At 42.9% G+C, this 16,173-nt stretch overlaps 1 protein-coding gene and 1 pseudogene across 7 annotated transcripts in view; one reads left to right on the top strand and one right to left on the bottom strand.

Moving 5' to 3' along the window:
- Positions 1-2,390: 2,390 nt before the first annotated feature.
- On the bottom strand, positions 2,391-3,275 carry LOC697818 (haloacid dehalogenase-like hydrolase domain-containing protein 2 pseudogene; annotated as a pseudogene).
- Positions 3,276-10,770: 7,495 nt separating this feature from the next.
- DHX35 (DEAH-box helicase 35) overlaps positions 10,771-16,173 on the top strand; it is a 91,742-nt gene continuing 86,339 nt past the window's right edge. For all 7 annotated transcript variants that reach the window (XR_001447509.3, XR_013399939.1, XR_013399941.1 and 4 more), the window contains exon 1: positions 10,771-10,834. Coding sequence is in view for 3 of the 7 variants with exons in the window: in XM_028828414.2 (XP_028684247.2) it covers positions 10,795-10,834 (40 nt within the window). In the remaining 4 variants the exon portion in view is untranslated. The remainder of the gene's footprint in view (positions 10,835-16,173) is intronic.

Raw genomic sequence — 16,173 nt, forward strand, 5'->3', positions numbered from 1 at the left:
GAGTATCTGTGTTCTTAGCATTAAATAAATATAAACTTGTGTTTTTGTACTTTTTTCCCCCTTCTCTGACACTTTTCTCTTTAAATCTGGGAATATGTCACAAATAAATGCATCTAATAGATAAAAGTATATAGGTATCTATATCTGAAGGTTTTTAACATAGTGTCAGGGTGAGGAAGAAATAGATGATCCAAACTATAGAAGGGAAAATAGATCCACTTAACCTTCGTTAGCATCATGAATGTTGATGTTACCGTATAGTTTGAGTGAGGAAACTGGCCAGAAATAGCAGGCCTTTGCACATGCTCTGCCTTTTCTCTTTTTGAAGAAGAAGCCTGAGCTATTTCGGTAGGTCCTTGGCACGTTGGTACTCTGCTTGTCTACCAAAGGAGGCCTTAGTGTATGTTCCTATATTCATTCCCAATATTAACTCTGGTGGCCCCATGGGCCTCATTTCATCAGCTGGGTGTATTGACAGTGATTTACAATCTAATATCCTAGAGTAGGGGCAAAAGAGGACACTGACAATTATCCAGGTTTCCTGGTCCAGTGGCAGGCAATGTAACTGGTTTCTACACCCTGCTAATCAGGATTGGTATGGCTGTGGAATCCTGTTTTTGTCTCATTCTCATGGACAGACAAAAGGGAAGGGAGTTAAATGATGGCTTCCTCCCTCTCCTGACTTAGCTACAGCAAACAAGATCTACAGCAGGGGAAGGCATCTGCCACATAAACTGCTGATGCACTTGGATCATGAGTGCCCCTACACTCACGCCTATGCCAGGACTCCCTTATGGTGGTCAGGTTATTTACTGGGTTAGTGCTGTAATCTGTGGCTGTAAAGCAAAAGTAAGGAAATTGATCCATGTCTGCTTAGAAACAACTCTGAGCTAAGCCTCGAGTAAACATATTGTTACTTGAAATCATCTTGCAGACTTAGGTCACTTCATATGTGTCATCTTTGATCTTTGCAGCAATGTAGCAGAGAGCTATGCAGGTTAGATAGCTGTTATTTCCAATTTTCAGATGAAACTGAGGCTCTGATTAAGTAGCATATTCAAGATGGCATGGCTTGTAAATGGTGACACAAGAATTTAAACACAGGTTTCTAGATTCTAAGTGCAGTACTCTGTTATACGACTATTTCTTTTTTTTTTTTTCACCAAACTACGATTTATTTAGCTTTGTTCCCTCCCATCCAAGACTGCTGATCTCTAAACAAGCATCAAAACCCGAAGCTCATTAACATCAGAGTGAGCTTCAATAAGGTGAACACTACAATGATGTACAATTACATCCTCATAACTCAATGCCCAAGAGCCCTGTAAAACTGTTGCAAGGCCCAGGGTTGTCACAGTATGCAAATGCACTAGGAAAATCATTACCTATTTAGTCCCCTTCATTTTGGTGGGTTTAACATGAGAGGAATAATCCATGCTACAAGACGAGATTTCATTTTACAGCTGTAGTAACCAAGTACATAAAAGCTTGAATCTGTCCCAATAGCTTCTAAAAATTTTTTCCCATAGTGTCAGTGGCAAAAATAATGAAATCTTGCAAATGTACAGTTAATAGGACCCTAGTGGACACTAACTTCAAAAATGCATGGTCTATAAGACATTACAAGGCTTGATTCCAGTTTCTGCACTGTTCCTGTTAATAACAATGTCTAATTAAAACATCTGTAAAATACTGATAGTTTTAATTTTACATAAAATTTCCAAAACAACTGCTACACAGTATAATAGGTATCTGCAATGAATAGGTTATTAATGGAAGTATTATTTTAAATTAAATTCTGGTTCTAAATTTAAATTAGTCATCTCTGGCTAATGAAGAGAAAAAGAAGTCACCCATGCTGGGAATACAGTAGAAAATTTAGTTTTCAACATCTATTAAAGCAAATTCACTGTATCACTTGGGCTAAAGGACAATTCTCTTTGTTACTTTCTGTCTTCTCCATTTGGCACATCTGATGGATTTCACAGTTGAACTCAGTACTAGAACTACAGCCTAATGTACCTTTTAATACATTACTTTATAATTTAAAAACCACCATTCAACTTTCTTCACAGTCAAATCCTCCCTCCCTGTTTTCCAGTGAGGAGACAGCAGAGAACACTCTTCCCTGTGGTAGCTTCTCCCTCCCAGCCCTGCCTAACCTGATGAATATTTTAAAAGGAATGGCACAAAATCTCAGCTTTCCCTTTCTTTGGGTCTCATCTTCAGTTACAAAACAAAAGAGATTAGCAAGGCTTACTGGCTGGCCGCAATTCAATACCTTTCTTTCTAATTAATGCACAACAAAAGAGGGTTAAAAAGCGATCAGCACTGACTGGTGTGTGTCTACCGATGCTGGCACTGAGTTGGTCAGGGATTCATTCCAGACAATAAGAAGCTGCGTTTCAAGTTGCTTCAGACGCACACATTGCTTCACAACAGGTGCTGCAGAATGTGGTCCACAGCATGAGGGAAACTCTCATAAGTTAAGTAAGGAGGTGGATTAATTTTTTCTTCATCTGATGCTCAGTATTTCCCAGTCTTTACTAAGATGCCCAGCATGCCAACATCCTGAGCCCCACCAACATCATCCCTGCAATCATCTCCTATCATGACAGCCTCCTCAGGTTCACAGCCAGTGCCTCGCAATGCTTCCAAAAAGAACGTCTCGGGTTTCTCCACGACTGTGGCTTTGGTATCTGTGGCATACTCTAAAGCAGTCACAAATGGTCCAGGCCCCAGGGCTAAGCCATCTTTCCTCTTGTAATACCTGGCTTTGTGGATTGCTATCAGAGGTGCTCCATCCAGGAGTAACCAGAATGCTTGATTCAGAATTTGATAATGAAAATGTTCTGGTGCCAATCCTATGACCACAGCATTAGGATCACTTGTTTGTATTCCTTTGAAATCAGGTAGTGCCCGATCATCAACTAGCAGCATGGGTCTGACTTGTTTCTGCTTTAGTAAACTTCTGGCTGCAGTCAGAGATGTGAATATTTCATTTTCAGAGATATCAAATTCCAATTTTCTCAACCTTTGCAACAGGTCTTGCTTGCTCTCTTTGGTCGTATTGGTCACAAACCTAACGATTACAGAAGCACCACGTAACCTTTTAAGAGCTTCCTGTGCGCCTGGCACAGCTGCATCTTCAATGTGAAGTGTGCCACTGAGATCTACCAAAACAGCTTCTAACGCATGGCGTGTTGCCATCCTTCATTCCCCACACTCCGTACGCCGTCCTCAGGAAAGGTCCCCGCTAATGGCAAAACCAGCCAGCCACACTGGCTGCAGGTTCCTCTCAGCTGGGATAAAAAGCCCCGCAGCTGACTATTTCTTTACATGGAGTATGGAGGCAGGAGAGAGTGTACCTTGAGAAAGGGCAGTTACTGCAATGGTGAATGGAAAATTAAAACAGCCTCATTAACAAATGTAAGTACAAAGTCCTAATCTGTAATAATTCTTTTTGTTTGTTTTTCAAACAGTCTCATTCTGTTGCTCAGGCTGGAGCTCAGTGGCACAATCACAGCTCACTTTTTTGTTTTTTTTTTGCAAAGGTGGGGTCTCACTATGGTGCCTAGGCTGCTCTTAAACTCCTGGGCTCAAGTGATCCTCTTGCCTCAGTCCCTCAAAGTGCTGGGATTACAGGCATGAGCTACTGCACCCAGCTTGTGATAATGTATTTTAATGTAGTTTGAAATTTTAACTCAATGTTCTAGGGAACTATTAATAGGATTACATAACAAAGGTTCTGTGTTTAGTGTGAGAAACCGGGCCAAATAAATTTAAACAAGGTTCTTTAATGCAGGACGATTCAGAGCTCTGAAGTAATGATCACAGTGAATTTCTCAGAGCAGGGCAGGTATATGGCCTACCACAAACTTACCTGACCACAGAGTGCTCTTTTTGTGGAGCAGGACTCAAAATCTTTATTCTCTGAGAGTGTGGCCAACAATTAGAAATAAGAGCAAGAGATACATGGAGTCCCAAGAAAATGACTCAGTCTCTCAGAGTAAGCAAAGTTTTTCTGGAGTCAAGTCCAGAAAGTATCATTTATAGGGCAGAGTTTTTCAAAGTGAGATCTGAGGACCACCTGCATCAGTCTTGGGGTGCTTGGGTGCTTGCATTTAAAATGCTGATTACTGGTTCCACTCTCAGGGGAGCCGGGGGTGAGTGTGGCAGCCTATGTAGTTCAAAAATATTTGTTATCCCTCCCTGGGAGAAAATTATATTCCTCTGTCTACTGTCAGATTTGGCCATCGCAGACTTAGCTGTAAATATTTCAGCATATATATCTAAAACGTAACTGTTTTAGAAAACATAACCAGGGCCAGGCGTGGCAGCTCATGCCTGTAATCCCAGCACTTTGAGAGGCCGAGGTGGGCGGATCACGAGGTCAGGAGTTCAAGACCAGCCTGGCCAACATAGTGAACCCCGTCTTTACTAAAAATACAAAAATTAGCCAGGCATGGTGGTGTGTGCCTGTAGTCCCAGCTACTCGGGAGGCTGAGGCAGGAGAATGGTATGAACCTGGTATGTGGAGGTGGTGGTGAGCACTCCAGCCTGGGTGACAGACCGAGACTCCATTTCAAAAAACAACAAAAAAGAAAACATAACCACTCTACCACTGTCACACCTAAACAACTTTGATAAAAACTTATCAAATAAAGTGTTTAAATTTAGTTGTCTAATTTTTTTTCCCCCTGATGGTTTGTTTGAATTAGAGGTTGATCCATGCAGGGTTGACATTCTCCTATTAAACTTAAAGGAATCAACTGAAAAGGTGGCTGGCCACCCCACCTCCACCTCTGTAGGCAGTTGGGCTGGTGACTATCTGTCATTTATTTATAGGACTTAAAGTGACTAACAAGAAAAGCTAGGGTACAAGGCTGTGTAAATGAAAAGTTACATGAAGGAAACCCAAGAGTGAGGGATGCAAAGTGGAGTCTGGAATGAGGCTTGAAGAGCACACCATGACATACACACCTACTTCATGAGGCCACACGTTTAAGCTTTCCAATAGTGAAGACAGAGAAACCTGGTCAGATACACCATTCGCAGTGTCCTGAAGATTAAAGTAAATCCAGATACAGAAAGGACAATTATTCCCCATGGTGGCATGTGCCTGTAGTCCTAGGTATTTGGAGGGCTGAGGCGGGAGAATGGCTTGAGCCAGGAAGGACGAGGCAGTAGTAAGCTGTGATGGCACCACTGCCCTCCAGCCTGGGTGACAGAGTGAGACCCTATCTCTAAAACAACAAAATTGTCCTGGGCACTAAGATAAGAATTTCTTTCAAGGATCTTTTTCTAAAAATGATACTTATAAAAATGACATTCTGGTAATCACATTCCGATAATAAACAATGACAGATACTCTGAGGCATGCCCGTACCCTGAACTCTGCAGGGGCAGTTGTCTGAAGCAATAAATGAGGTGAATGTATTCAGGTGTATTCTGTGAGCATGGAATACATACCTTATGTTGAATATGTTTAGATCAACATTGTTAGGCTAAGTTTACACACACACCTAGATGTATGCCCCAGTTTGCCTGGCAGAGTTCCAGTTGGTGCCTCTTATCCCCAGGTCCCATCTGGCTAACACCTCCTTTTATTCTCAAAAGTGTCCCAGTTTGAACATTAAAGTATATAGTCATCCTATATAGAAAGCACCTTGCAGACCTAAGGAGGCCGTCCCCAATTCACCCAACTTCACGGAATTGTGTGTCCCTCAGGCCAAAGAGACAGAGGCTCCTCTGGTTGCTGAATCCTTTCCAGTGGATCTTTCCACAACTCTGTACCCAAATCTTTGAAGTTGCATCAGCACTTGTGCTTATGCTAATAACTGTGTGAACGTGATCATTTGTGTGCAAACCAACAAACCAGACAGGTTTACATATGTTACAACAAGTTGTGGAAGACTGCACCTTAGACTCTCAGAAAAATCCTGATACAATGCAATTTAGTAAAGCAATTCTGCAAAGGACCACCACTTTTCAGTCTGGGGGATGGCTGCCTCTCACCTAGCTTGATGGTGGCAACCAAAGGGCAGTTAGTGTTTTTCTTAGGAAGCTAACAGTTGTAGCAAGTGGATACATGGGTGGTTGTAATGGACATCTATTATTTTTGCTTCATTCATTCAATCATTCATCCTCTGGTAATCTCACCCTCAGATTTCCCTCTGGGGAACCCTTCTGTTCCCAACTGTCAGTCCACGTGGTTCTGCTGAAGCTGACCTAACCTGACCCTGGATGTGGAACGTGGGACCAAGGCCTAAGTCAATTAGTACATTAGATTCCCTGGCTTAGTGATTGATTTAGGGATGGATACATGTCCTGTCAGGAATACTTTGCCAAGGAATTTTGGAAAGAGGTTTAATGCTTAAGAGGATGTGGTGGCTAAAACTGGCATGGCCACTTCGTTACCATGTTACACCTGAATCAGCAAAAGGTGGATCAATATGATCAGAAAGAATCCTGATGCAGCTGCATCTCAAGTCAGAACTACTCTTGGACTTTTTATTTTATTTTTATTTTATTTTATTTTATTTTTTTTGAGACAGAGTCTCGCTCTGTGCCCAGGCTGGAGTGCAGCCGTGCGATCTCGGCTCACTGCAAGCTCCGCCTCCCAGGTTCACGCCATTCTCCTGCCTCAGCCTCCCGAGTAGCTGGGACTACAGGTGCGGCTACCACGCCCGGCTAATTTTTTTTTTTGTATTTTCAGTAGAGACGGGGTTTCACCGTGTTAGCCAGGATGGTCTGGATCTCCTGACCTCGTGATCCGCCCACCTCGGCCTCCCAAAGTGCTGGGATTACAGGCATGAGCCACCGCGCCCAGCCTTATTTTTTTTTTTTATTTTTTTTTTGGAGACAGAGTTTCACTCTTGTCGCCCAGGCTGGAGAGCAATGGTGTGATCTCAGCTTACTGCAACTTCTGACTCCCAGGTTCAAGCAATTCTCCTGCCTCAGCCTCCCGAGTAGCTGGGATTATAGGCGTGCACCACCATGCCTGGCTAATTTTTTTGGTATTATTAGTAGAGACGGACTTTCACCATGTTGGCCAAGATGGTCTTGAACTCCTGACCTCAGGTGATCTACCCGCCTCAGCCTCCCAAAGTGCTGGGATTATAGGGGTGAGCCACTGTGCCCAGCCAGACTTTTTAGTTTACATGAGCCATTTCTGCTTGAGAGGTTGGGTTGGATTTTCTATCACTTATATCCATACACGTCTTAACTGATATAAAAATGAAAACCCTAAATTCTATGCCTTCCTGAACATGGTCAATACGTTTAGTCTGGAAATATTTCAAAGCAAAAAATACCCTTTATCATAGGCACAGAAAAACTTCCATATCGTAACATGATTTTGAGGAACATTATCTTTCTGGAAAGCTTATCATTTGGAAGCTGCAAAATACATCTTTATGTAACAAAATGATTACACTTTTATGGAATTGTTGGCAATGAACTAAATAAATTCTGGATGCCATCTCAAGAAATATCAGTTTTAATTTTAGGGCTGTTATTTTAGCCCATTCTTTTTGAAAATAATTAGGAAGACTAAGAATCTATTGAGACCATTCCTAATTTGTGGAAATAAAACCACAACATCAACATGTAGGTTACTACTTAAGTGTTTTCTCTAACAGAAGTCTGTGTAGGCAAAATAACCCCTTGAGGAGAGTTGGACTTTGAGAACTTTCTAAGGCAGATGAACTAATTTTCTTCTAGGAGAGTGTAGCTCTAATGATTTTAAAAGGCCCATGTGGTTGAGCAAACACTGGCCTGGGAATTAGAAAGCCCGAGTTCTAGTTTTAGTTCTGATACTAAATTAACTCATTGATTCTGACCAAGTCCTTTTAACTTTCATGTACCTCAGTTTCCTGTAAGACAAGAAATTCAAGCGAGGTGTTAAGTATGGTCTCCTCCAGCTTTAAGATTATGATCCACGAGACCAGCCTGGCCAACACGGGGAAACTCCGTCTCTACTAAAAATACAAAAATTAGCCGGGCGTGGTGGTGCATGCCTGTAGTCCCAGCTACTCAGGAGGCTGAGGCAAGAGAATCACTTGAACCCGGGGGTGGGGAGGTTGCAGTGAGATGAGATCTCACCACAGCACGCCAGCCTAGGCAACAGAGCAAGACTCCATCTGAAAAAGAAAAAAGATTATGATCCAATAATACAGGCATGGCCGATTTACTGTATCTTCATAAACAGGAAGGTTTCATTATATGAGTAATAGATAAAATAGGGAAGTTATTTTATTTTTTATATTTTTTGAGGAGTCTCACTCTGTCACCCAGGCTGGAGCGCAGTGGCGGATCTCTGCTCATTGCAACCTCTGCCTTCCGTGTTCAAGCGATTCTCCTGCCTCATCCTCCCAAGTGGCTGGGATTACAGGTGCCTATCACCACACCCGGCTACTTTTTTTGTATTTCTAGTAGAGATGGAATTTCACCATGTTGGCCAGGCTGGTCTTGAACTCTTACCTCAGTTGATCTGCCTGCCTCGGCCTCCCAAAATGCTGGGATTACAGGTGTGAGCCACCGTGCCAGGCCATGAAATAATCTTTTTTTTTTTTTTTTTTTTTTTGAGACGGAGTCTCGATCTGTCGCCCAGGCTGGAGTGCAGTGGCCGGATCTCAGCTCACTGCAAGCTCCGCCTCCCGGGTTCACACCATTCTCCTGCCTCAGCCTCCCGAGTAGCTGGGACTACAGGCGCCCACCACCTCGCCCGGCTAGTTTGTATTTTTTTAGTAGAGACGGGGTTTCACCGTATTAGCCAGGATGGTCTCGATCTCCCGACCTCGTGATCCGCCCGTCTCGGCCTCCCAAAGTGCTGGGATTACAGGCTTGAGCCACCGCGCCCGGCCTATGAAATAATCTTAAAAAGTGGCATTTATTTCATTTTGCCTTATATTCATGTATAAACCTTGGTTTCCATATTGGGCTGTTAGTAAAAATAAGACAAAAATAAAACAAGGAAAAATCAATGTCATGAAGAACTAAAACTAAACCTAAAGCATGATGTTTATCTATACATTACTCATTAGGCACTTGTTATTGGGCTACGAATGTGAATGTGACATGGTCCTCGTCCTCAGTAATTTCCCTGTGTAATAGTGGCGGCAGGTGAACTACAGGTCAACTAAAACTAAGCCTAAAGCATGATGTTTATCCATACGTTACTCAACAGGCACTTGTTATTGGGCTACAAAAGTGACATGGTCCTCGTCCTCAGTAAGTTCCCTGTGTGATAGTGGCGGCAGGTAAACTATAGGTCACTTTTCTCACAAAAGCGAGAATACAGGTTCCTAGACTACAAGAGGAATGTTTAAGTTGGATAAATAATTTAGAGCTGGCCCTTTAAGGGATAATTTAAAGGATGGATGGAGAATTCTAGGCAGAGGGATTAACAGGTATTGAGTCCCTATATTAATTACTATAAAAATAAATAAAAGGAGATTATTTGTTAAATGAACCTATGCAAGTAAATTCAGATTTTTCCCCCTGGTGGATTTGCTCTGTTTGAGTTGAGGTAATGAGAGCTAACATTGATTCAGTGCCTGCTAAGTTTTGCAGTGTTAGGTACTTTACATGTTATCTCATTTAATACCTCTTTAAACCTCATTTACAACTAAAATTAAATGACAACTAGGAGCTAGGAAATGGCAAAGTTAGGATTCCAAATCTGGACTAGCTGTCCACAAAAGCCCTTGCTCTTGCCGTAATGATGCCACTTATTTCAAAGAATTCAAAATTTTCTTCACAGCTTTAAAAATGCATAGATTCTGAAGCCTCTCACTTCCAATTAGTTGCCTACCTAGAAAGTCATTTCTTCCACTTGCGCTCATCACCCCTCCTTAGCGCTCCTTTCGATTACTGTAATTTTTTTTTCTTTGACCTCACCTTTCCTCGGATGGATTAGTCTTTCCCAAATTTGTTAATCCTAAGAATTCAGGAGCTTCTTAAAATGCAGGTTCCCAGGCTATGCTCCAGGACATCGATTAAGAATTGGATCGAGGCCTAGAATCTGTGTTTTTAACAAGCATTTGACTCAAGGGCATCAAATTGGAGGAAGCACTGAGTTAGTGGACTACCTTAATTTATGTATCCATTTTTAGTCTCTTCTTCCAACCCATTCGCTCCACCCCACCCCCAGTCCGGTTTTCCGTTTTTTCCTCATGGTCCCTGAAGACTTCCGTATCATTTCACATTGTTTTATTTGTGGCACTGTGCCGCAGTACCTGGGCCCACAGCAGGCGCCCAATATTTACTGATAAATCCAACCCACGAGGTACTTCCTATTACTACCCTTCAATTTGAAATTGAGAATAAAACAGAAGTCGCCAAGTTGGGGTAGCTGGTAACATCAGTATTTCCTATTTAATCCAGAAAGCACTGCTTCAACGCCCACTGCGTGCAAGGTTCCACTTTCGGGCCAGCAGTCCTCTCCCAAAGCCTGTTCTTTCCAAGTGTGCAGCCGCCATCCAGGCCACGCCACGCTCCTAGGTCACCTGCATCACCGACTCTCCACGTTAAAAAGAGAAGCAGAGGAGCGCGCCTTTTTCTCCAAAAATGGCTGAGCAGGGTCACGTGGGCTCGGGGGCGGGGTTGGTGCGCTCGCCGAACAGGGCGGCGGGTCACGTGGTTCAGACGGGGGCGGTAGCCATGGGGGCGTGGCCGTCACACGGCCCGATGCGCCTGGGCAGCGGCTCTTCGGGGGCCACGCCCCTCGGGCCCTGGGGGCCTAGCGCACGGCGGTGGGGTGGAGCCAGCCTCGTGACCTTTTACCCCAGCATGGCTGCGCCCGTGGGACCGGTGAAGTTCTGGCGACCCGGTAAGGCCTTTGGTGGAACGCTGGGCAGATGCGGCGGCCTGACTTCGGTCTTGGCGCCGTGACCGGCGCCCTGGGTCCAGCAGACCTGCTCGCAGGCCTGACCTCGGCGAACTGGGCGCTGCCGCCTCTGTGCGGGTGGGGACTCTGGCTCAGGCGCCCCAGTGGTCCCAAGGGATTCGGGGGTGCTCCCCGAGCGTGAGCAGAAACTCTGTGTGACCTTGTTAAAGTGGTCCAGCCTCCTCGGGCCTCGTCTTCCTCGCTACTGATGCTTGTCCTGCCCACCCCGCGAGATGGGGAATACTAAAGCTCCCCCTCGTGTCTCGTTATCGCGCTGGGATTGCGTTGGGGCCCGACAGACAATGCTGCTCGCTGCTCAGGGCTTGCAAGCCCAAGTTATGGAGTCAGACTGTCCGGATTCGAATTTTCGTCTCTGCCTTGTAGTAGTAGAGTGACCTTGGGCGAGTAACTTAACGCCTCTGAGCCATGACCTCTTTGCCTGTAAAGTGGGCAGAACAATAACTTCCATCCTGTGGGCTTAGAAGACCAGCACAACGCGTTGTCAGACTTAGAATAAATGCTCAAAAAAAGGGAGAGTGTGTTATTTTCTTGTAGGATAATTGTTGTCCACTCCGAATGTCTACTAGAAAAGGGAACACTCCTTCATATTGGCTGCCAGCCACTTCCTGTCTTACAAACTAACACGAATCACAATCACAAAATGCTTTGCTTGTTTTGTCTTGATATTTACTCATTAATCAGGTTTTTATTGAATGTGTATATGCCAGACCATACTAGATGCATTACTTCCTCTCTGCAGTCAGTTTCTTGTAAAAAAACAAAAGTTTTTCAATTATAGCTACCAGCTTGATTTTTTTACACCACCTGCACCCCTGCAGGTCTGGATGTGCAAAGTATATTGCAGCAAAAATGAAATGACACCAAGAATGTAATATAAGCAAAGCTTTTAATTTTTCAGTGGTTCCCTGAAATTCTGACCATGCATATGTTGATGTGAGAGATAAACCCAAGCAAGAGATGTGTTTAATGCTTTTTAAAAATTTGTAGTTTGTCACTTGACAGTTTTATGATTCAGCATTTCAAGTCATCAGCCAATTATCCATCCTGAGTTTTACTTGCATCCAAAAACTAGGAACTTACTAAGTAATGAATACTTTTAATTTGTTCACACTTTTAGTAACAGGTGAAAGTGTTAGGTATAGTAAAGAACTGAATGAACCGTTTGAAATCAGACCAGAGTACTATTTTGGCTAAAGAACGTGGAATTACTATAAGAGTTCTATTTCATTATTTAGTTCATCCATTGAGGGTACACTTATTGAAAACCTAATCCTGTGTTCAGGAGACAAATATAGATGCTCAGGGCTCTGCTCTCAAGTTTTGCTCTCTCTCTTAATTGAATATAAAGTAAGATGTCCTCTAGAAGAGATTTTACAATGAGGCAGAGTAAGGTGGTGGTAAAGATGAGCTCTAGAGTCAGACTGCAGTGCCCATTGTGTCTGTCACTTACTAAGTTGATGACTTGATAGTCTCTTAAATTCTTAAAGTCTCAGTTACTCCATCCGTAAATTGGGTGTAATACCTACCCAAAGTGGTGTTGTGAGGATTAAATGAAAATAACACACAAAAGGATCTTGGCACTAGATAGGTTACTATTATAATTATATGGATATGGAAGAGAGAGGGAAAGTTGAATGTATGGATAAGAAATACTTCATTAAGGTGGTATTTTTGGAGTGAACATTAAAGGATGAAAGAGGTTTTGTTTCATAGAGAAATGGAACTCAAAGCAAAGGGTGCAGCATGAACAACGGCAGAATGGAATTTGTGCCTTTAGAATGTCCAGAAAGCCAAAATAACAGAGCAGTGTGATGGTGTTAAGTGCTAGGGTATATTTTGGGGTATGACAGGAGATGAAGCTAGAAAAGTAGGTAGGGGCCTCATTGTGAAAGGTCTTCATGACAAGTTAAAACATTTAGACTTCACTGTTTTTTTCTTTTCTTTTCTTTTCTTTTCTTTCTTTTCTTTCTTTATTTCTTTTTTTTGAGACGGAGTCTGGCTCAGCCATCCAGGCTGGAGTGCAGTGGCATAATCTTGGCTCACTGCAACCTCCACCACTCGGGTTCAAGCGATTCTCTGCCTCAGCCTCCTGAGTAGCTGGGACTACAGGTGTGTGCCACCACACCTAGCTAATTTTTATATTTTTAGTAGAGACAGAGTTTCACCATGTTGGCCAGGATGGTCTCGATCTCTTGACCCCATGATCCACCCACCTCGGCCTCCCAAAGTGTTGGGATTATAGGCATGAGCCACCGGCCCGGCCCGACTTCACTGTTTTTAAGCAGGGACAAATCAGGTTTACTTTAGAAAGATAACAGAGAAGGTACTACTGAAATCCAGGAGGGATGTTAAAAACCTTAATTTGGCTGGGCGCGGTGGCTCTGGCATGTAATCCCAGCGCTTTGGGAGGCCGAGGCGGGCGGATCATGAGGTCAGGAGATCGATACCATCCTGGCTAACATGGTGAAACCCCGTCTCTACTACAAATACAAAAAAATGAGCCGGGTTTTCCCAGCTACTTGGGAGGCTGAGGCAGGAGAATGGCGTGAACCTGGGAGGCAGAGCTTGCAGTGAGCTGAGATCATGCCACTGCACTCCAGCCTGGGCGACAGAGCAAGACTCCGTCTCAAAAAAAAATAAAAAAATTAAAAAAAAAAAAACACCTTAATTCTGACCTGGGAGCTTAGAGTAGGGGCCTGTTGGAGAGACATTTTAGAGGAAGATGTGAGAGAAGATGAAGTCAATAATGACTCAGATTTCTGGGTTGGGTGACTGTCTAGGTTAGTGATTCTCTAATTTTGCTTTATAGTTGAATCACTTGGGAAGCTCTGAAAAGTCCTGATGTCCAGTTGCACCCCACACCAATAAATTACAACTTTGGAGGGCTAAGAGGCAGGCATCAGTGTTTTTTAAAGTCTCTAAGGAATTCCAGCATGCATTAAAATTTGGGAACCATTGGTCTAGGTAAATTGTGTTGTTATTAGTTGACATGGAAATAGCTTTAGTACACAGTTATTGGGCCCTTAACACTTTCATTTATACATCTTATTAAACAGTCACAGTATCTCTGTGATGACAATAATACTCTTATTTTAGTGAGGAAATTCAAGATGTGAAGTAGGTTGTGGGAAATGCAAGGCGAAAGTCAGGGAGGTGGTTGAAGCTGGATATAAAGCTAGACATTGGAATCATGAATATATCCTGTAGGCGTGAGCCCGTGACTCCTAGTCACAGAGTGTGCAGAGGGTGCATACACTGGATAGATGTGTACGGTGGAGATCTACAGTAGAGCTTACATATGCTTTCTAAAATAGGGAGCTGTACTCGGGTTCACCTAATTGTTATCATATGGGTTCAGAGTTGCCCAATCTTTTTTTTTCCTAAGAAGCCTGATACCCAGATCTGAATGGGAAAATGTTATGTGTTGTTTTAAATGAACGATTTAAAACATTGTAACAATAGCATGTCCAGGGACCTTAAGTGTGGTCTCTACCTTAGGAGTGTGACTTAAGGGCCTTGTATGACTGGCCTGAGAGTTTTCTACAAAAATCTTTTACTTAATTTGCAAGTACATGTGGATCAGAAGGGCCTGCCCATTTTCGTTTGCCCATTTGATAAATATTTCATGATTGTTGACCATGTGCTTGACAAAAACTTTACAACAATAGCTTTTAAGCTTTTTTTGACTTGACCCACAGTAAGGAATATATTGTGTTGTGATCTAGCACACATATACAACCAAAAAAAGTTGTTCATAAACAGTATTCCTTTCTGGAATGTGCTCTGATGCTGTCTATTCTATTTCATTATTTAAAAAGTGCTGGTATGACATACTATGTTGATTTCATAACCCACTAATGGGTTACCATTCAAATTTTTAAAAACCGAGTTAAAGGGAATGTGGGATTTTGGATATCAGCCTTGTTAAGATAGAGAAATGAAGATGTTCATAGTTTGCAAAAGTTATAAAGGTGTTGCTCCCTTAAGCATAGAGCGTACTCTCAAGTAAAGATCAATCATAGGCAGCCACGGAGAGGTGTTTATAGAGGGAAAGCAGCCCTGATGTTCTGGTTTGGTTGAAGGAAGTCTTTTATGAGGAGAAGATACATTGTTTATCAGCTGACATAGCTGTTCTTATAAAAGAGCTAGGCTGGGCACGGTGGCTCACGCCTATAATACACTAGCACTTTGGGAGGCTGAGGTAGGTGGATCACCTGAGCTTGGGAGTTTGAGAGCAGCCTGGCTAATATGGTGAGGCCCTGTCTCTACTAAAATTACAAAATTAGCTGCGCGTTGTGGTGCGTACCTGTAATCCCAGCTACTCGGGATACCCAGGCAGGAGAATCGCTTGAACCCTGAAGGCGGAAGTTGCAGTGAGCCGGCATCTTGCCATTCCACTCCAGCCTGAGCGACAAAGACTCCATCTCCAAAAAAAAGAGCTTCTAACAGAAGAGATGGATTGGGCTGTAGGTTAGAGACAAGGGAGGAATGTAGTAGTACAAAAGACACGTTGAAATATTAAATATTCCAGAGAGGATATGAAGGTTTAAAACATGGTATGAAAAGGCAGGAATTCGGCACAAAAACACAGCAGAAGAGCATAAGGTATTCTTTGTAATTGTTTTCTTGGGTAACAATTCAAGGAATTATTAAGATGTAGTGACAAGAAGGGAAGAAAAGAAAGGAAAGGAAGCCCGCCTTTTTGAGGACAGGCATTGTTCCAGATCCTGTTCCATCTTTTCTCTTGTTGAAAGGAAGGTCAACATTTTGGCAAAAGCAACATAACTGTCCCACTTACCTGATTTTTGGCAGTCTTGAACCTCTGAAACACAACCGTGTTCCTGGAAGTAAATGGAAGAGGGTCAGAGATCTAAAGGGTCAGTGATTCTAAACTTAGCTCTAGGGGGTCTATGGACCCCCAGAATTTTATGTTCTGGTAAATTCTGGTGTGTTTTTTAGGAGAGGGAGTTCATAGCCTTTATCAGATTGTTGAAGCAATCTGAGAACCCTAAAAAGTGTAAAAGTAAGTCACTGAGCTGAGTATTCTTGTTACAAAGCTCCTGTGTTTTCACATAGCATCACAGATTCTGACTTCAGAAGACCTAGGAAATGGTAGTTATTGGTTATTGTCACTGTAGTGCCCCAGCAGGAGGCTGTATAGCATGTGTTTGATCTAGGGAGGATTTTTATTCATTTACAAGGCAGCATACTCCAGTGCTGAACGGTGTGACCTTTTAGAAATTTCTTCCTTACATTGAGTT

This window comes from Macaca mulatta, chromosome 10, assembly GCF_049350105.2.
Source record: "Macaca mulatta isolate MMU2019108-1 chromosome 10, T2T-MMU8v2.0, whole genome shotgun sequence".
Lineage (NCBI taxonomy): Eukaryota > Metazoa > Chordata > Mammalia > Primates > Cercopithecidae > Macaca > Macaca mulatta.